This window comes from Macaca mulatta, chromosome 9 (assembly GCF_049350105.2).
Source record: "Macaca mulatta isolate MMU2019108-1 chromosome 9, T2T-MMU8v2.0, whole genome shotgun sequence".
Classification (NCBI taxonomy): Eukaryota; Metazoa; Chordata; class Mammalia; order Primates; family Cercopithecidae; genus Macaca; species Macaca mulatta.
In genome coordinates, this window is record NC_133414.1 from 29,429,164 (window position 1) to 29,450,853 (window position 21,690).

Below are 21,690 nucleotides of genomic sequence, written 5' to 3' on the forward strand. Positions count from 1 at the left end.
TCGGCTCCCAAAGTGCTAGTGTTCTACGTGAATTACTCCTACAGGCTCCCACTGGCCTTCCTCCATTCAGTATTGCATTTCTGCCATTCTACACCACCAAACTCCTCAAAAGCTTGGTCTGTAGACTACATATGGAGGGACATGTCACTTCCTGCTTCAAATCCTTTCAATGGCTTTCCACTTTTTAAAAAAGCTCATGATTTCAGGTGTGGCCATATAATTTATCACCCAAATAGGGAAACAATTGAAAGTGGGAGAAAGGCTATTACTAATAATGCTGGAACTGCAGGCATGAAGCCAACTGTCCTGGGCAAACCCTACTCAAAAGGTTGACTCCCCAGCTCCAAACTCTCACCCTTTCTTCCTTCGCAAGCCACTGTTCGCCTGTTCTGAGGCTGGTTTTGCATTTTCGCATCTTCAAACTTAAAGTTTTCCTTTATGGGACTTTACATGCTCTTCCCTGTACCTAAATCATTTCTTTTTCACATCCCACCCCCGACCCATCTCCCACTCCTTTGTCCCCTTCTGATTCCCTCAAACTCCAACATAAGGTCTCAACTTACATGCCACTTCCTCTGTAAAGTTTTCTTCAATATTCTCCCCCTGCCCAAGTTTGGGTTTAGCGCCATTCCTATGTATTCCATATCATTTCTATGCACTCCCTCTTTTAAATCCAGTATTTCTCCTATTACCTTCACTAGTGCACATACATCTTCTATAATCTGCATCCATAGGGCCTGGCACACACTAGGCATTAGAAGAAAGAAAATCTAAGAATAAATGGATGAGTGAAGATCTGTTGCTGGTGACATTTATAAACTGCCAAAGAAAGTTATAAAAATTTTCAGAAAGAATTGGCAGATGTGTGGAATATGTGTGTTATCTTCCCAGAGTGGGTGCATATTTGGTTGTGTGTGTGTGTGTGCACGCGTGTGTGTCTGTGTGTGTATCTGTTTTCTTAAAGTTCTATTACTTTGAAGATATACTTCAACTTCCTTTTCAGTCCAATGAATTAAGTATTTAAAATGAAATAGCAAATCTTTAAAAAGTAAGTAACTTCTCTAATCCACTACAAATTAAAGATAATATTCAAATTAACACACTAGAGTTATATTTTTCATATTTTAACTGTCAATTCAACTAACAACCTACATACCTTGCTTCTGTTTAAAAGGAAAACAAACAAGAAAAGATTTTAGTTTACTCCGAGGGCAAAAATAGATTAACTGATTATATCCTGAAATAGTCTAAAATTTATTTGGGGGCTTAACTTGTTAAAGTAATATGGAAATGAGGTCAAAGTGATGGTAGATAATAAGAATGACTTCAAGAAAAGCAATATTAGATCAAAAAGGGAAAAAAGATATTTTCTTCCCAAGACTAGCTAACTACAAACCGACGTTGCCAAACGAAACATCATGTATCCTGGAATATTACCTATTTTCTACACATATGAATATATGTATTTCATGCTAACTTTACACCATTCTTTAGTCACACTGCTAGATAAAAAGAAAAATAACCGAATTATCTACCTAAAATATTTTCCACATAATAAAATGTAACTAATTATTATAAAATTTTATCAAATGGCCCTTCTTAATAACGTCTAAAGTCATACCTCCCTCTTGAGCCAAATACCAGTTCTCATCTAGTATAATATTGCATAATTAGCTATTCCATTTGAAACACTCTTGAACCAAATACCATGATTGGGGATATTTTTTGTCTGAAACATGCTGTTTTCATTTCTAATACCCTTGAACCAAAACAATAAACTCAAAAAGGAGTTTAACAAGCTACTCATAGCTAACCTCACCCTCCCCTGGGTGACACTAACTTCTCAGGTGCAGTCTAAGACCAAATGAAGAAATCTTCAGAACATTCTGTGGCTAAAAATCTCCTTAACGTTTTTACATACTTTGTCTTTAACATCAAGGAACTTTTCTGCTCTAATCTGATCCTTGCTCTTTCAGAACAAAAATTTAATAAACTTCCTAAAGCACTACAAATCAATTACCCTCACATCACTAATCATAGCCTGTTTAGCTTTTACAGCAATACATTCATGTACTTCTATTTACTTACAGAGATTAGGGCTTATAGTCCACGCATGTTTTTAACCTCATCTTTTATTTAATAGCATCTCTCTTTTTATAAAAATAAATTCAAAACCAAGTATGGCACAATTCCGAAAGTTATTTCTCAAGAAAAGTAGAAACTAGTTTTTGTATCTAGGAAGAAATTTTCATCCAACACTCTACATATGCTCACCAGTAATCACCACAAGTTAAATGAGCATTTTAATTATGTAATTATGTAATCCATATGTAATTCTGACTCACAGAACAATATCTGACACATAATTGCCACAGAGTCAAGTCCAAAATGTATACAGTGCAGGATTTAGTGCAGTAATGACCTCAGAATAACTACAGGAAAATTCTGAAATGCCTGCTGTAAACTGATCACATTTGGAGGAAAAATAAGTGATAAACTTAGGAGGCAATGGGAAAGGGAGAATTGAAATATGTCTGCCAATATTTTATGAGTATTTTACACTGGAAAAGTGCTCTTCTCTGTAAAACGGAATGACATTTTGAAACGTAAATTAGTAAATGGGGAGGTGAATGGGGAAAGAAAGAGGAATGCTGAAATGATCCTACAGAAAAATAGGTATATTTGTCAAACATATTGGAATCCCGTTAACTACCCAAGTAAAATAGACCTAAACAAAATTACTAGTAGGTTCTGTATAGTGTACTCTTAACTTTATTTAAAACGAAAATGACCTTGAAGCTACATAATATTTGTCAGAACTTAAATTCTGAGCTTCCCAATAAGAGTATTTTGCAGTTTCTCATCACATTATAATCAAAAGCTCACCTCTTTCTCATTAATAGGATTTAGGCTATTAGAATACTGTGCCCTATTTGAAATACATTTACTTGAGAATTGATGCTCGAAACAAAATTCATCTGAAGGCTCAGAAAGTGGCCCTGTTTGAAGGTATTTATTACCAGCGTAACATGTCCTCACCTTCACACTGGGTTTTGACAGTAGTTTCAACAGCTCTCTGATCTCACTGTTTAATGGCTTGTTCTGAAGCTCTTCGGCCAGCTGCAAGGGAGATTACATCGATGTAAAGAACGTTTAGTAAGAGCATTGTGGGACTGGGTGTGTGACAACTGAGAACCTGACTTGCTCAACGCTACTGCTTTCCAATCTTTAAGGAGAGGTCGGCATAAGAAAAAAAAAAACAGATCATCAATCATTGCTCTTCCTTTTAGGGCCTTTGGTAGTCCAGATCCGAGCGCAGGCTCTCGGCTGAGTACAAATCAAGTAATCGTATCAGCCAGATCACCTTCCGATTTATTGCAAGGAGGGCAAACCCCAGCACTTCGTCCATGTGAATGGTCTTTTGCACCTAGACAAAGGACCACTTGTAAGAACTGGATAAAGCTTTGACACTGTAACCTCCCCCACCCCCCACAAAAACAGAGCTTCTGAATGAGGTGGTGAAACCCACAGGGTTTCCAAAAACCCACGGGGATTCCAAAAACCCACAGTAGCTGTGCTGTTTAGAGCTAGGGTAAAAATAATTAGAATGTCCCTAATAGAGCAAATGGCCTGAAACTTTTATTATGTTTACCTATACAGATGAAGAAATCTGTTAAATGCCAACCAATCATAATACCAATCGTAAAACGAGCTATAATGGGTTGACAGCTACCCTGGTACCAAAAATGCTGACTGTACTCTACTATAATAACCAAGAATTCCCATTTGGGTTCTACATAAAGAAAGTGTTACAACTTCAAACCTGCCCCATGTCTTCCATTAAGAGATATTCCTGAGATATTCCTATCGAAATTCCAATTCAATTTCAGGCTATAGGAAAGATCCCATAATTTTCATAAGAAAAGCAAGATTCAAACAGGAAAAAAGGCTAGAATTATGAAATATGTGGTATATATATAAATGTATTTTTATTTAAAAACTCATCTTAAAACCTTGCATGAAATTTCCATTTGCCCCTACTTTTTCTACCAAGTTAAAAATAATTGTTCTTATCTCTGGAAAAGGACTTTTCTCTAAAAGAAGGGCATAATATAAATTATACACCAAAAATAAAATCATAGAAAATTATAGTCATTAATTACCTTTCAAACATTGCTTTTACTTTTTTGAGGTAATATTTCTACAGCATTTTTAACTTACAAAAAGACACAAAGGTCATTTGCACACTTTAGTCACTTAAAACATAACATATTTTAACATTTAAATATACTGCTCTGACAAATTATAAGATACTATGGTTTATCATATTTACACAGCAGTCTCTAATTTTTTATAAAGGAATATTGTTGCAATATGATTGGACCACACAACATAGGTTTATAAACAAATGTTTCCCAAAACTCTGAATAGTAAATGTTTTAAAACTGACTTTTCTAAGGTTTTCTTAGGTGGCAACTGTGCCTTACTTGAGCAAGTGTATCTACATCTTTATTCGCCTTCCTTTAAAAAGTTTTGTTTCGATAATGCAGAAGTAAGCTTCCTCATTAAATATATATTGAAACATACTTGTAATCTTTGTAGATAAAAACAGAAAGAAAAATGGGAACTAAACAAATAGCATGGAACTTGCATATTTATTACCTATGTGTATTTTCTAAATTAGAATGCAAAGGAGTTCAAATAAAATCAACTTCTCAAGATGGCCAATTTTTTAATTGTATTATGGCCTGAATATTTCACCACACTGAATTACAGCTTGTCTTATCAAAAAAAAGGAAAAAAATATTAAAAGCAACAAATAAGCTACAGGATATCACTAAAACCAGCCTTCGCACTAAACATATTTCTATTCCAGCTTCGTGTCCTTTATAGTTTATCCAGGTGTGTTCTCAATTCATCCGAGTCCGAAAGTTAACAGTAAGAATCAGCGAGCTAGTTCCCTTCCCCCAAGTTTAAAATAAAATTATAGCTACAGGAAATTAACTACTCCATCAATGCCAACTGCTTCTAAAATTTATTTTTTGGTTATGAAGGTAATTTGGAAAAGCCTAATATCCATAAATCATTACTATGTTTTATAATCCATTATAAAAACAATCCTGTCTTTTTATGTATTTCATATGCCTCGTTCGTATCCTAGTATCTGTCATTTTTTAGTACTGTCAGCAATAGAGCTATCTCATTTGTCTTTATTTCTCCATAACATTCCTCTTGTCTGTGACTTTCTCAGAACACCAACAGCTGACAGCTTCTCTCTCTCCACCAGTTTAAAGCCTAAAATTCCTATTACGTAGTTACCAAAGCAGAACAAGAGAGTAGCTACATGCAAAATTTTTAGAACAGGAAAGTGAATGAAAATCAACATAATATTAACATAAGCTCAGTGATGACAGGACTCCTTGAAACATTTGTAACCTCTTCTGCTTTTCACTCATAGGATCACAGGCGTCTGTCTGCACTAGGACAGGTTCTGCCTGGGCCAGGTCTGCAGCAGACACGTCCCGGTGAGCTGGGAGAGGCACACTTACGTCATCGGCCAAGGCCGCCGCACCATGGAGAATGGGCACCGGACTCTGCTTCTCATAGTAGTGTAGTTTTTCATGAATCTGGAAGAAAATCAAATGCATATAAGTTCACCTGGTAGCGAACAATGTCAGATAGCTGTACACTGTTATACTTGAAAAGAGAATCTGAATCCTTGGATATCCTAAAGTTATATGTTTATGACATATTACATACATGTAACATGTTTGTATATGCTAATATAAACCCACAGGTGACATGTATGTGTGCCTAATTCATCTATTACTATGGCCCAGTGTTTACAACATGGAGTCAGATGGAAAAAAACAGTCTTTATCAAACAGAACCCACTTGAAACCTAAGCCTTTGTCTTTCTCCTCAATAAACATGTAAGTTTTGTGATGTCTATTATATCTAAAATCTATTGCTGCAATATTTCAAGTATCAGTTGCAGTTTATATTCCTGCTAAAAATGTGAATTATGATTAAAGCAAAGCAATAAACTGCCAGCCGCATTTTGGCAGGTTAGTATGGAATCACTGTCAAGAGGGAAGAAGCTGGCACTATTTGCGCCTGGGTGCCACATCCAGGAACATCTGCCCAAGCACACTGTTCCTTTTATTATATTTATTCATTCTTTTCTTTGAAATTGCCAACTTTCCCCCTCAACTTCAAATTTCTAAGAAACGAAGGGATTTCTCATAGCTAGTGACATTTCTTATAATTATTTAGCATAAATGAGATCATTTTTCATATTGTACAATACTTATAATAATAAATTTTTAAAATTAGTCCTTCATCTCCCATTATTGTGACCCAAGAAACACAAAGGCAAGAATCTACGTAAATGCCATGTAAGACAGACTGAGTTCCTTAAAAAATCTAGCAGAAGGTTGAGAAACAAAAGACCTGTTGACAAACACATAACTGTCAGCACTTCAGTTTCATCTATTTCAGCTCTTGTATAGCTGTCCTTTCACATTTTATACTTGAAAACTCACTTTAGTCTCTTTTTATAGTTGAAGAAAAATGTCCCCCACCATATACGAAAAACAGTTGCACCTCACAATTTCCTGTCTTTAATAGGTATCAAGTAATACACTCTTTAATTATACTCAAAGCTAACCAAACTCCATTGTAAAAGTCTGGAAGATAAATTTTATTCTGATTAGCCAGATGCTATTGCTAAGAGAGGATTCTATTACATTTTTGGCAACCTGGTACATAATGTAAAGCTTCAGGGAAAGAATTTTGACACTTATGATATTACCAGAATTATCAGAGTGACATTTTTACTTAGTATCTTAGAACCTTTAAAGATGTATCATATCGAGGTAATAAACAAACTTTAAAGACTACAAGCTATAAAAAATTAGATTTGATTTGAGAAACTATGAACACATCATTTAAAACAAAAACCAATCATACTAAGCTAAATTCACTTTGTTTAAATAATTATCAAGAATTAAGTCATCTCAACGTATACTATCATAGAAAACTTACCCTATCACACAACTCATCTAACTTCACTGCTGAATTCACCCTATCACAAAACTTATCTAACCTCACTGCAGTCACTTGTTTAAATGTCTGCTTCCCTGCTATAATAAACATAGAGACTTATTAAGAACTTACCATGTGCCTGTACTACTCACCTAATAGGTCAGTAATACTAGTAACATAGTCTTTAATGAGTTGAATATTTTAATTCCTCAATTCTCACAAGAACATAAAGAGGTAGACAGCAGGACCATCTCATTTCACAGATAAATAGGAGTTAAACAAGCTGCTATGTTCTTGCAGACAGTAAGAAGGCAGAGCTGAGATTTCAAGCTCAAGCCATCTGGCTCAGTGTTGGAGCTCCTAATCACCCACTTTTCCTCTCAGACTAACATCTTGTCTGTGTTCTTCACTGCCATCCTTCGCTGCCTAATCACTATGGCCTGTTTGTAGGGCATAGAAAGGAAGGCTGGAAAGAAATATAACAAATCCCAGTGATTGTTTCCCCTGACTAGAGGATCATTGGTGGTTCCTCTCCATCCCTTAAATTTTCTTTCTCATTGGTGGTTCCTCTTCATCCCTTGTGTTTTCTTTCTGATGGCTTCCAATTTTCCCAGGTTAATTTCCATGAATACTCTAATTATAACATAAAAGTATGTGCCCCAAATAAATACATTATTTCTCCACTTCATTTGCTTCTTCTGAGAGTCTTTTACAAATAGTCAGTTTCTCTTCCATCATCTTTTCTAGATCCTGACCCAATTGATAGAATATCCCACCCCTAGCCTGCCCACTCCTGGATTTTGTACCATGTCAAACACTTTTTAAATGTTCCAGAATTTCAAAGTGCTGGTAACCCTGTGTTGATATGTCTTTTACTTTACTGCATCATTTTAAAAATTAAGTTGGCAGGGGAGTAAAAATTTACTCTAAATAATTTTGAGCTGTTTGCTGTTTCTAAAAATATTGACAGAAATTCTGCTTTTTATTACTATTTATGATAACCAAAAGGAAAAAAATGATTTTTAAATTCTAATTAACAGGCAACACATATAGACTTTACCCCAAGGCTATCCAATAGAACTGCCTGTGATGGTGAAAATGTTTTATAGCCGTTTGTCCAATATGGTTAGCCACTGGCCACATGTGGCTTTTGAGCACTTGAGCTGTGGCTTGACTTGAGGAACTGCATTTTTAATTTTATTTAATTTTATTTACTTTACATTTAAATACCCACATGGCGCCAGTAGCTTTCTTCTTGGAGAACATGACATAACTTTATGCAGTCTATAATTTCTCTTTATATCCCAGAAAAATTTACTCTGATACAGGGTGACAAATTTCCCTAAGTGGGAACATTTTGGGATCTAGTAGACAAATATATAACCAAAGATGTGGTTTCATCACCAATGAGCAATCTAGCATCTATTATTAAGTATCAGGTGTAGCCAAACCTGCAAAATCTCATTTATTTTAACTAAACATTTCCCTTTGCAAATTCAATCACGTAATAAAAGTACACTTCAGACCGGGTGTGGTGGCTTCATGCCTATAATCTCAGCACTTTGGGAGGCCAAGGCGAGCAGATCACTTGAGGTCAGGAGTACGAGACCAGCCTGGCCAACATGGTGAAACCTCGTCTCTACTAAAAATACAAAGAAGTAGCTGGGCATCGTGGCGGGCACCTGTAGTCCCGGCTACTTGGGAGGCTAAGGCAGAAAAACGGCTTGAACCCGGAAGGCGGAGGTTGCAATGAGCCGAGATCTCACCACTGCACTCCAGCCTGGGCTATAGACCGAGACTCCATTTCAAAAAAAAAAAAAAAGTATACTTCATTTTTCTCCCCTGAGCAACTAGAAGAGGAGGAAGCAGAGAAGGAGATGAGGGAGGAAAGGAGTTAGGAGTGAAGAAGTCTGGAGAAAAGGGGAAATCTGGTTAAATTAATTTTATATAACAGTTATTCAAACACAAGATCCTAAAAGTCAGGACATGCTAAAATATATTAAATGCACTATTAGGAAAAAAGGACATTTCAAAATCTATATACATTATGCCCTACGTATATGTCCATAAGGGTTTTTTTTCTATAATTACAGTTGTAATCAGAAAACGTCAGTAAAAATAAAAATCATTTTAATATGTAAGCAGTTCTCATAAGGAAGCCAGAGTTACCTTCATTTACAAACTTCCTAAAAATAAATGTTTAATTTTAGTGAGGAAATCTGTTTTAGTTACGCACACAGTAGAACTTTTAAAAATAAAGCTTCAATAATTAAACTATGAATAAAGTACCCCCCAATGCAGTCATGTGTTTTATACCTGTCGATGATGTACAGATTCCACCATGGCTATCTGAATTATATTACATTAAGTAAACTAAAGCTGTAATCCTTTTATTGGCTTCTATTACGAGTACAAAAAAGTATTGAAAATTACTGCTCAGTAGTTTGACTCTTCAGCATGTTAATTAGTGGTACTGGATCTAGAATTAGCACATGCATGCATACACCTATCTACCTCCATATTTAAAATCCTGGGGGTGGGGAGAAGATTCTGGGTACTAAAAAAGAAAATCCACGGGACACAATCCTTTCAGAAATATGTATTTACTTCTGATGCGTGACCTTGAAATATCACCGGCCACTTCGCTAACTTTACAATGTAGGACCCCTGGACTTGGTGGATAAAACTCTCAAATCCTAAGCCATAGACCAACCAGTCCATGGATGGTTACAAACTCTTAAAGCAGACTTTCTCTTGTTCCTACCTAATCCCAGGAAGGGCCAGACCAGCTTCTTTGTCATTTCCCTAGTAGTTTAAAGTTTTCTCATCTTCCCACTCACTCACAACGTAGCCCCAGAAAAGTAGCTACTCTGTGTGTGTATATCATAAAGCCTAAAAACTTGGAGGCTGTACCTTTGCTCAAACTACACAGTCAGAAGTAAAAATGTAAACAAATAAAGCCTTCCCACAGGAATCGCCGGGAGCAACTGGTACTTTGCCTTCAATTCCGGCCAGGGTGTTTGCAACATCTCTACACAGATGCATAATTCTTATAAGGAACATGCCTATAAAGTCTACAAAATACAAAGCACCAAAAACAGTTTTTAGGCTTAAGTTAAATTATTAAAAAGCAACAAACCATCAACATTTTCATTTTGGTTGAAAATGCAGTGATTCTATTTGAAACCACTTCTCAGAACATTTTCTACAGATCAGATTCCCTTAGTTCCCAGAACAATATTCTAGAGAAAGTAGCCAGGGCATTAAACATTTCTTTGGAAAATCTGAGTTAGTTGGGGGAAAAAACCCCAAAACTTAAATTCTCCAATCCAGAGATATAAAATCTGCCCCATTTTGAAACAACCCCAAATTTCTACATACATTTATTTTTCACTCCCCACATATTACAATGATCAGAGTTGCCATTCTTCAAAAATCTACATTTCAGTAATTGTTGATGACCTGGGAACTGTTAAATTTTTGATTAGATGGATGTTACTACAGATGACATTATGGAACTCAGGTTTCAACATACAAGTAGCAATCAATTACCTTGTACACTTGTTTGCAGTTTACATTTTAACAAACTGTAATTAGAGCTTAAAACTAGTTTTGTAACAAAAGATGGAATGAACCATCTTAAAACGTGGTGAGTCGGGGATCTATGGCTAGGAGAGTTCACGGATGACTCTCAGTTGATTCATGAACTCCTGGAAACTATACACAATTTGTTTGCATGCATTTTCTAGGAAAATAACCTCAAATACAGATGGGTGATTGATGCTAAAGGACTTAAGACTTTATTCATTAAATAAATAAATAGCCATTAAAGGTCAGGTGCGGTGGCTCACACCAGTAAGCCCAGCACTTTGGGAGGCCAAGGCAGGCAGATTGCTTGAGCCCAGGAGTTCAACACCAGCCTGGATAACATGGTGAAACCCCATCTCTACAAAAAAATACAGAAATTGGCCAGGCATGGTAGTGTACACCTGTAGTCCCAGCTACTCAAGAGACTGAAGTGGGCAGACTGATCGACTGACTGAGCCCAGGAGGCGGAGGTTGCAGTGAGCTCAGATTGTGCCACTGTACTCCAGCCTGGGCGACAGAGCCAGACCCTGTCTCCAAAAAAAAAAAAAGTAACTAAAGAATAGGAGATCCTTGGGCCAATTTGTGCTTCACTCCATTTTCCTTGGAGAGATGTGGGGAGGAAGGGAGGTAGCAGGTAAGATGAGGAACAGAAAACCTGTTAGGAGGATATGGTTCTAGTGGTAAGAAATCTAAAAAACACTGGTCACTGCCCAGTGCAGATGACTCTGGGGTTCCTCAGGCTTCCCTTTCTTTGCAAACACAATGGACTTAAGCAGTTGCATCTCCTCTCAGCAGCCACCACACTGCCTCTATCCCCAAACCTGTTGTGAAATCAGATGTACTCTTCCAGCTATTGTTTTCCTTGCTGCCCCCAAGATAAACATATAGGCCCATTATATTGTAGAGATTTAACTGCTATCTCCATAGAAAAAAAGAAAAGGACTAAAAAACATAAACAACTTATAGTATTTTCAGTTTTAAAAAAATGAAGTATCAACATAATTTACTGAGAGTCTTGAAGTCAAAATACATGAGTTTAAATCCCAATTGGGCCCCTTACTTACCCTTAAGCAACTTATTTAACTTTCTATGCCTTAGTTTTCTCATATTTAAAACAGGATAATAATCGTACCTATTAACTAGGGTTACTGTGAGAATGAAAGTCACCATTAAAAGAGCTTCATGCAAGTCCTGGAAAATAGCAAACACCTAATAAATGATATTTATTTCCAATTCCCCTGCTTGCTTCCACTGGTATTCCTAGTAAGAGGAGATATTCATCTCCCTTTGACTATACCATGTTGCATATACCTATGATACAATCAAGACCTAAAGATCAACATCAAAGATTAATTGGTATCACCTATATTCAAGAAGAGAATTTCTGAGTTCAGGCAACCAAATGCCATCTCTATTGACATTTCTTCAAAAACAGTCGAAGTAAAAAGAGGACTCGAATGAAGGCAGTGGCAGCAGGGCTAACGAAAGCCTGGAGGAACACAGGAAAGGCAGACAATAACTGTGACCACCAGAAATGGACACAGGAAAGGCAGACATTAACTGTGATCACCGCAAAAGGCAAGCGATGGAAAGGGTACAAGACCAAACTGAGAATATCAAAAGGAGAGCTCCAGGAGGAATGAGGGGTGTGATGAAAAATCTAGATCTACAAGTTGATTAACAGCTTCAAAAAGGATCTGTCCTGAAGCACCCACAGCTCTAGCTGCCCTGTTCCCAAAGAAGAAAGTTCTATCTTTGGTGAGAAGACAGAATGAAATCCTCACACAAGAAAAAGTATAACAGTGAGGTGGAAAGATTCTTAGAAAAAGAGTAATCGGCCGGGCGTGGTGGCTCACACCTGTAATTCCAGCACTTTGGGAGGCGGAGGGAGGAGGATCACCTGAGGTCAGCAGTTCGAGACCAGCCTGGTCAGCATGGTGAAACCCTGTCTCTACCAAAAATACTAAAATTAGCCAGGTGTGGTGCAGTGTGCTTGTAATCCCAGCTACTCGGGAGGATGAGGCAGGAGAATTGCTTGAACCTGGGAGGCAGAGGTTGCAGTGAGCTGAGATTGTGCCACTGCACTCCAGCCTAGATGACAGGGTGAGACTTGGTCTCAAAAAAAGAAAAGAAAAGAAAAAAGAGGAGAGGAGGGGAAAGGAGAGGAAAGGAGAGGAAAGGAAAAGAGTAACCATGAGAATCACTTCAAAGACCATAGAGGGCTAGCTATCACTGTTGTCAGCTCTCATCTGCCTATCATTTGGGAATCCAAAGACCCTCTGCCCACAGGCCCAAATTCTGTTGAAATTAATAAGAAAGCTCACATAATTTTGAGATGAGCTAGGATCTGGTTAGGGAATGTGGAGTGTATTCCAATGTGACTGTATGGAAAATGATTATTGGACAGGAATCAAACTTTATTCACAATGGAAATACCCAGCAACCATAAATTGGTTGTCACTTCCTTATTTCAGTCCTTTGGTGGCTTGCCACTGCTCTTGAGATGAAGGGCATGCCTGCCAACGCACTTGAAACTCCAGCCCAATCTCGGGCTCTGCATGCCCTGGCCCCTGCAGACTTCCATCTCAAGCCACTCTCCATCAGGTTCTACCCACAGGGACCTTACGTTAGATCCTCAAGCACCCAGAGTCTCTCCTACCTCAAGGCAACCTCTCTGCCTGCAGTGTTCCTGAGTCTTGGGGGTACCCACATTCATCTTTGAGTCTTATCTAAAATGTCACTTGCACAAAACTTTTCCCGAGAGTCGTATCCAATCAAAATCAGTTCTCCTTCATTATTAAGTCTGATGGCTTCCTATTCTTTTTGTTCACTATCCTTATTAGACTTTGTATTTATAGATTTATTATATTTATCTGTTTATGCCTGTCTCTACCCCCATCGGTAATGAAATTCATAGATCAGGCACAATGTCCCTAGAGTTCACCACTAGATCCCTTGCTCAGAGCCCAACGCCTCACATAAAATAGACATTAAAAGGTTATTACTAGTTAGTGCTAAGTGGATATATTAATCCTCTAATCCTGCACAGTTGGTAACACCCTGGAATCACAGTGGAAGAGGATGATAAATGCAATCATTTTCTTCTTGCCCCAAAACTGATGACTAGTCCCCAAAGCTGAGGAAAAAGAAGTGTTAAGTCCCATGTCCTAAGAAAAACTCCCAACAGCTGAAACATATACTTCTCTAGAGCCAAAGAGATGGATGAAATATAACCATCAACTATCTTCTATCTGCCACTTCCCAGAATGTGTATGTGAAATTTATATATTGAAATACAAATTTCATATACACATACATACATATGACTACAGAATGGAAATTGTCTTATGGAAATAGGGAAAGAAGGGACAGCGGGAGGTCCACAGCCTAGTGAAGAGTAGAATAATGGAAGTAAGTCTCCAAGACCTTATAGATAATGGGGGTATACAGAAGAAGATAGAGGATGTTCTCCAGCTCCTATGCAGGCAGCAGACTAGCTGATTTGCCTTTTGTGCTTCTCTAATCAAGGGGACAAGGGAAATGAGGCAGGATGGTGGAACAGAGAGAGGGAACAGTAGAAGCCAACAGTTGCTTGGCCTACAAATGATGCATGAGATACTGCAAGTCACATGGACCCCATTGAAGGTAGTTGGGCTTAAGCCACCCTGCAGATAATTCAGCCTATAGCACTACAGGAGGTTTTGGGTTGCACAAGTCGTGCGCTATAGGAGAAATGCAACATTCGAGCACTTCCACAAAGAGTATGAATGCTGGTCAGTGCTGGCCTGAGAAGAGGCAATAATGTGGCTAATTTCTGTCTCCCTGCCCCAACACAACAGAAGAACTGCATCTCCTTTCAGAAGCAAACCAGTCCCATCTTCCAAAGAATATTGGGGAAGTGGGGGTAAAAGAAGAGCACACTCTCCCCAATCCCCAAGCCAACTCCCCTACCCCTGGCTGATAACTAGGGATGGGACGAGGTGAGACTTAGATCAGAGGTGAACACAAAGGAATACTAAATTGAGCTTTTAATAATTGAAAATGTCTTGGAAGCTACAGACTGCCAGAAATTTTGTTAAAAGAGACAAAAGTTAGCTTCAATGTAACATATTTTGATGCAGTGATTGGAGAAAATTAAAACTCCCTCTTTGAGCACTGTTCGATTTGTTGTTCAGAACATAGTCCAATAATTCTCAACTTTTTTGGCCTCAGAACCCCTTTTACTTTCTTAAAATTCACTGAGTATCTTAAAGAATTCTATGTGCTTATATCTACTGACAATTTGTAATACTAAAAATAAAACTAAGAATTTTCAAAAATTTATTCACTTAAAATAACAATAAATGTGTTTAAATGACATCTTATGAAAAATCAATATATTTTCCAAAATAAAAGTTTTTGAAGAGTAGCACTGTTTGACAGACTTGTAAATATCTTTCATTTCTGGCTACAAAGGAAATAGCTGAATTCTCTATCAGTTCCTACATCCTATCTGCTGGGATATGCTGCTTTGGTTGAAGTTCATGAAGAAAAACATGCCTCCCACAGACTTGTAGTTAGAAGAGAGAGGAATATGTTCATAGCCTTTTTAGCTAATTGTAGATACTCGCTGATACTACACCAAAACTCTGCAGCTGATACTTTCTTAGAGGTGAGATGCAATGTGGACCCTGCAGCTGCATCACTGAGCCTTCCATATGCCTTTACATTACAATCCTTGTTCTCACCTGCACTCTACATGGCACTTACCCATGCATAGTTTCACGATATCATGCATTGATCATTTGGAAAATACTGCTTCACTGAGTTATGCAGATTTTCCAAACATTTACACATTTCATGGTACAACAACAAAAAGGCACACATTAATATCACCACCAATCTCATTAAAAAAAAAAAAAAGCTTTTAAGTACTAGAAAGCTAGCAATCTCAGAGTGCAGATACAAGTTTTTCAAAATTCTAATACTTGCTCAAAAGCTTGAATTTTATTCATTGGCAACAATACAGTTTGTTGTTGGTTTTTTAATAACAGGCAAACTTTGATCATTAGGAAAAAAAAAAAAAAGTCTTCCAAACACCACAATCTGCATAAACACAGTTTCTAATGGTCTCCTATGAAAAAAAGAAACTAGTTTAGTTCACAATCTCACAATCCTACAACTATTTGTCCTCTGCTAACCAGAACTCTGATTTGCAGCCAAGTGCTTTCTAAGGACTCCCCTCTTTCTTATAGATTAAAAAGACTTGACAGTAAAGAGAAGTGCACCATGGTTAAGATTTAAGGCAGCCAATTATTCTTGATTGCGAGTGTGCGATGATGAAGAACATGATGATTCATTCACTAGTACCACTTGGTGCCATGGCCTTGGTTTGTGTGACAGCACAAACCATCAGTGTTTTTACCATCAGTGCAGATGCCAACCCAGTGAAAAAAGCAAACAACATCATAATATTATCATGAAAATAGCTTAGACCTTGAAGAGCCTCCCCACAAAATAGTCCCAGGGACCCCCAGGGGTCCACTAGTCACACCTTGAGAACCACGACTACCTACGATCTCTGAATACATGAATGTAACAAATAAAAGGAAATCTAACATTTCTTTGTGGCTGCAGAACTCATGGTGAATTATATTACTTTGGTATAGGAATATTAATACTTTTTCCCTTACAAACACGTTCTTTTGAATCTGGCAATTTACCTGAAACCACTGGTCCAGGCTTGTGATGTGTGTGACTCTCAGAACCAGGTGGTACTTTTCTACAAAACCATGATTTTGAGGTCTGAAAAGTAGCTTTAAGGAAAAAACTAGTATTTTTTAAAGAGTTCACTTAAAGAGAGACACAGAACAGGTTCTAGCATTTCATGAAACTGAAGCTTGCTCAATCCCTTAATGTTTCATTATTCACATTTTTTCCAAAGTTCTGCCTTTCACGCTTTTCATGCTGGCTGATTGCTGCTACCGTTAGCACATTTAAACCTCAGCGATTTATAACATGGTCCCAGACCAAGACGCTCTGGCATTGGCCCAGTGCTGCTATTATCATCTTCTTTTATTTATGGCCCTATTTCAAAATCATCCTTTCACACACTTATACACATTTTTCAACTATTTTCACTTTCATACACATTTATGTTCTAAAATGCTATTCTATATTTCTGCTTTGTATAATAACATAAAATGTAATTTGCTTACACTGCTACCATCACAGCTGGGATATTTTAATGCACTCAAATATATATTGTAGCATGTGCAAAAAACAGCATTCCCCACCCCCACACCCACCACCCACAGGTTTTATATAATACACAGCTTCCATTCCCTTCTTATTCCTGGCAGAGCTACCTAAAATGTTTTTCTTCCTATGAAAAACATTTTTCGCTATGAATTCTTTTTTTAATAGAACATGAAAGCTCCTATTATACAAGAAGCTTTGCAGGCATGAATAATCAAATACACCCCTTGGTCAGTAAGAAACAAAAACTTGTAATCATTTTGCATGTATTCTTACATTCTTTGCATGTCCACCTAGGGTGGACAGAGGAAATTTAGACCGAAGTTAAACATTTCATTCCTGTTCCTAAACAACATTTCCTACCACCTCAAAGCTAAACATCCTTGATTTCTGAAGTCTAAGTGAAAATATTTGCAATTTATTTTTAACGAAAAATAAAACCTTTATTTTCTAAGAAAATTATTTCCCCAACTTTTCACTCAATAGAAAATTCTAATTCAAATAGATTCTAAGTCCTTAGAATCATATGGTGATATGTTAAAACTTATTTACAGAAAGGAAATTGTAAAAATTGTTATGCCTTTCTTCTAGCTTTTAAACAATCTCTTGGTTCATTCCAACAGATAGGTAAAATCGGATTACTTTCAAATGGCAGATGGTTAATACATTCTTACTGATACAGTTTAGACACCCAGAAAATCCAAGTCACAATTCAGAAAGCAATTGAATTCAACCTTCAGGGTTGTATCCGTCAAATCCAACTACTCTGAAATCCGGCTGAAGTTTCCTCTTGAATCAGCTATACAAAGCACTCCTTAATAATAAAACCCAAATGAAGCTCTGGACCTCACGGATGCAAAGACGACTCTCTGAAGAATCAAAGGAAACATTGTTTTCCATCAAATTAATATTTTACATATGGAAATATCAACAATTGCACTAAAAGAGAGAAGAGCTACCTTGAAAGCACAGAACAAGGCCTTGCAGTTTCAGATGGTGAATTGTGCCCACGAATTGATCATGCTCCCTATTCAGAATCCCACTGAAATAACCAAATAATATAGAGTACAAAATTTTTTTTAATGCATGGTAATAGTAGAGAAAAATGCCACCCGAGGGTCAGGAGACTCTGAAACATTTACAAAAAAAATACAATGATAAAAATACTGTGAAAAGTCTATCTGAATCATCGTATTCTTCTATACTTACCGGGAAAGAGAGACCTGCTTAGGAAAGAAAGTGGACAAGTATGGCCACCAAAGGACCAAAGAACTCCAAGTTCAGAGAAACAGAGGTTCAGAAAAAGAGTGGGGAGCAGGATACTAATTCATTGTTCAACAGTCATCTATTAGTTGTGCAGCAGGCAGCCTCTAAAACAGCTCCCAAAGATTCTCCTTCTCAGGATTTACTTCCTGGCGTCATCTTCTCTCCTTGTTCGGGGGTTGAATCTACTGACTTGATTCTAATGAATTGAAATATTCAGGCAAAAGTGATGGGATGTCCCTCCTGAGATCAGGTTATAAAACACTGTAACTTCTGTCTTGCAGGTACGTGCCTATGCCCCCTCCACATTCTCTCTCTCTCTCTCTCTCTCTCTCTCTCTCTCTCTCTGATCTCTGCTTCCACTTTCTAATCTCCTTCCTATGACCCTCCTACTTCCCTGTTACATGGAGCTTGTGATTACATTGTTTGGACCCACCTGAATAGTCCAGGATAATCTTCCTATCTCAAGGTCCTTAACGCCATCACATCTGCAAAATCCCTTTTGTCATGTGAGGTGACACAGTCACAGGGTCCAGGGAGAAGGACATCTTGAGGGTAGTGCAGGGGTGGAGGAAGGCATGAATCCACCCAGCACACGGCACCTCCAATCCTCCCTGTGATCCAGCCTTTCTTTCCTGTCTCAACATATCCCTCCCTCTCCCTCCATTCATGACACTCTGGCTGCCTTGGGCTTCGCAGTGTCTTGAATCTAGATCCGGAGCCTTTCCCAACTTAGGGACTTTGTACTTGCTGTTCCTTCTGTTTAGAACACTCTGCCTCCAGATCTTTAAGGCTGACTCCTTGACATTAGATCTCAATTAAAATGTCACCTCTTCAGAGAGGTCTCTGTGATCCCATCTGTCTTACCTATATCACTATTGCTTTCACAGCACAGTACCATAGAAGTTGTCTGGCTGACTTTTTATTTATTTAACATAAGTTCTTGCAGAAAAGAGGGCTGCCCTGGTTTATCATGTTCACACCTATAAACCCAGGGACTAGGATCGTGCAAGAGACTTAGTACATACTCAAATATTTTCAAATAAATAAATCAGGTTAAAAAAAAAAAAGTACTTGGAATTTGACTGCCTGTAGTGGGAGAAAGAAGTGAAGTGTGTAGAATGAGTAATATGTTTTGGCCAGGAGCAATGGCTCACCCCTGTAATCCCAGCACTTTGGGAGGCCGAGGCAGGCGGATCATCTGAGGTCAGGAGTTTGAGACCAGCCTGGCCAACACGGTGAAACCCCATCTCTACTAAAAGTACAAAAATTAGCCAGGCATGGTGGTGGGTGCCTGTAGTCCCAGCTACTCAGGAAGCTGAGGCAGGAGAATCGCTTGAACCCAGGAGGCAGAGATCACAGCGGCGCCACTGCACTCCAGCCTGGGTGACAAAACTCCAACACTCCGTCTCAAAAAAAAAAAAAAAAAAGAATGAGTACTATATTTCTATAAAAATCAGAGGAACGATGCTGCCATTTACTGAATCACAGAATTCTGAAGAAGCAAAGATCAAATGTAGAGGAGATACATTGAGTATATAAAGCCTTATGAGACACTCACGTGAGAAGTGGGACAGGCAGGTGATGACCTAGGCCTGGCTTTAAAAAGAAAGATCAAGCAGGGCGGAGGAGAGGCCCAGGAGACCTCCTGAGAGAGGAGAGAGACGGGTAGGAGACCCTGCAGATGCTGGCATCTCAGAGTTCTGGGAAAGCGCTTTTTAATGGTGAACTCGTCATGAGGTAAAAAGAAGGCATTCCAAAACTGAACTAGTACCTCTTCACACTGTTTAGCTAACTATCTACTCTTAGGCTTTTCTTGCTGAGAACTACCTGGTAGCTAAGTGGAGTGCTGCAACAGGAGACTCCAAACACAGGTAGGTAGAGAAGGCAGGTAGTCACCTGAGAGAAGTTTCCATTGAAAAGGTGTGGGCAAGTGCTCACTTACGAATAATGTGTACACATGGACAATGTGGAATAATAGACCAAGAGTGTCCAACCTGTGGCCCACGGGCCACGTGCAGCCCAACACAAATTTGTAAACTTTCTTTAAACATTACGAGATTTTTTTTTTTTTTTAGCTCATCAGCTATCATTAGTGTTAGTGTATTTTATGTGGGGCCTAAGACAATTCTTCTTCTTCCAATGTGACCCAAGAAAATTCTTCTTTTCCCAGTGTGGCCCAGGAAAGCCAAAAGATTGGACATCCTTGTAAGAGCCATTGGAGACTCAGAAGTGGGGGAGGGCTGAGGGATGAAAAATAAGAAATTACTTTATGGGTAAAAATGTATATTACTGTTTCGGTGATGGTTACACTAAAAGCCCAGACTTCACCACTACACAATATATCCATGTACTAAAACTGCGTTTGTATCCCCTAAATCTATACCAAAACAGAAACATGGGGGAATATGAGTTCATGAATGACTCAACACAATAATGGCATTTTAAATGCCCCTGGCCAATCTGATGATTCTCTTCTCCTCACTAATACCTATGGCTCCAGATGAACACAGAGATCCCACTGTTCCCAGCTGCAGCAACAATAGAACATGTGGTGTCTGAGTAACAGCCCCCAAAGATGTCTGCATCCAAATCGCCCGAGCATGTGACTATGTTACTTCACATGGCAAAGGGACTTTGCAGATGTCTCTTTAAAATAAAGATATTCATTGGGCACGGTGGCTCACTCCTATACTCCCAGAGCTTTGGGAAGCCAAGGCAAGAGGATTGGTTGAGGCCAGGAGTTCGATATCAGCCTGGGTAACAGAGTGAGAATCCTATCTCTATAAAGAAATTTTTAAAAGTTAGCCAGGCACAGTGGTGCCCACCTATAATCCCAGTTGCTCAGGAGTCTCAGGTGGGAGGACTGCTTAAGCCCAGGAATTCAAGGCTACAGTGAGCCATGACTGCACCACTGCACTCCAGCCTGGGCTACAGAGTGAGACTCTGTCTCTAAAAAAGGGGGAAAAAAAAATTAAAGAAGCCTAATTCTCTGCTATATGGACCAGATGACTTTGGCCTCAAATATTTTAAAGGCAGCCATGATAGGTTCATCACATCTAACGTGAAAAAACATGGGCATGACATCTTCCAAAAATCATTTTGATAAGCACTGACTCCTGTCAGGCCAATTAGAATAAAAGCAAAATTTAGAATTTAGTGTTCCAGCTGGGCATGGTAGCTCACGCCTGAAATTCCAGCACTTTGGGAGGCCGAGGCAGGCAGATCACCTGAGGTCAGGAGATCGAGACCAGCCCGGCCAACACGGTGAAACCCTGTCTCTACTAAAAATGCAAAAATTAGCTGGGCGTGGTGGCACATGCCTGTAGTCTCAGCTACTTGGGAGGCTGAGACAGAAGAATCGTTTGAACTCGAGAGGCAGAGGTTGCAGTAAGCCAAGCTCTTGCCACTGCACTCCAGCCTAGGCAACAGCGCAAGACTCCATCTCAAAAAAACAAAAAAAAAACAAACAAAAAAAAGAATTTAGGGTCCCACATGGTCCTGAAGATGCTTATCTTCCAGGCAAACCAACAAATTAAACTTAAATCCTAACAT

General features: G+C 38.5%; 1 protein-coding gene across 4 annotated transcripts in view; it reads right to left on the bottom strand.

Moving 5' to 3' along the window:
- Positions 1-21,690, bottom strand: part of MPP7 (MAGUK p55 scaffold protein 7) — a 252,573-nt gene that overhangs the window by 89,949 nt on the left and 140,934 nt on the right. For all 4 annotated transcript variants that reach the window (XM_077946073.1, XM_001105928.5, XM_077946074.1 and 1 more), the window contains 2 exons: positions 5,550-5,627; positions 3,040-3,120 (listed from right to left, as the gene is read on the bottom strand). In XM_077946073.1, coding sequence (XP_077802199.1) covers positions 3,040-3,120; positions 5,550-5,627 — 159 coding nt within the window. The remainder of the gene's footprint in view (positions 1-3,039; positions 3,121-5,549; positions 5,628-21,690) is intronic.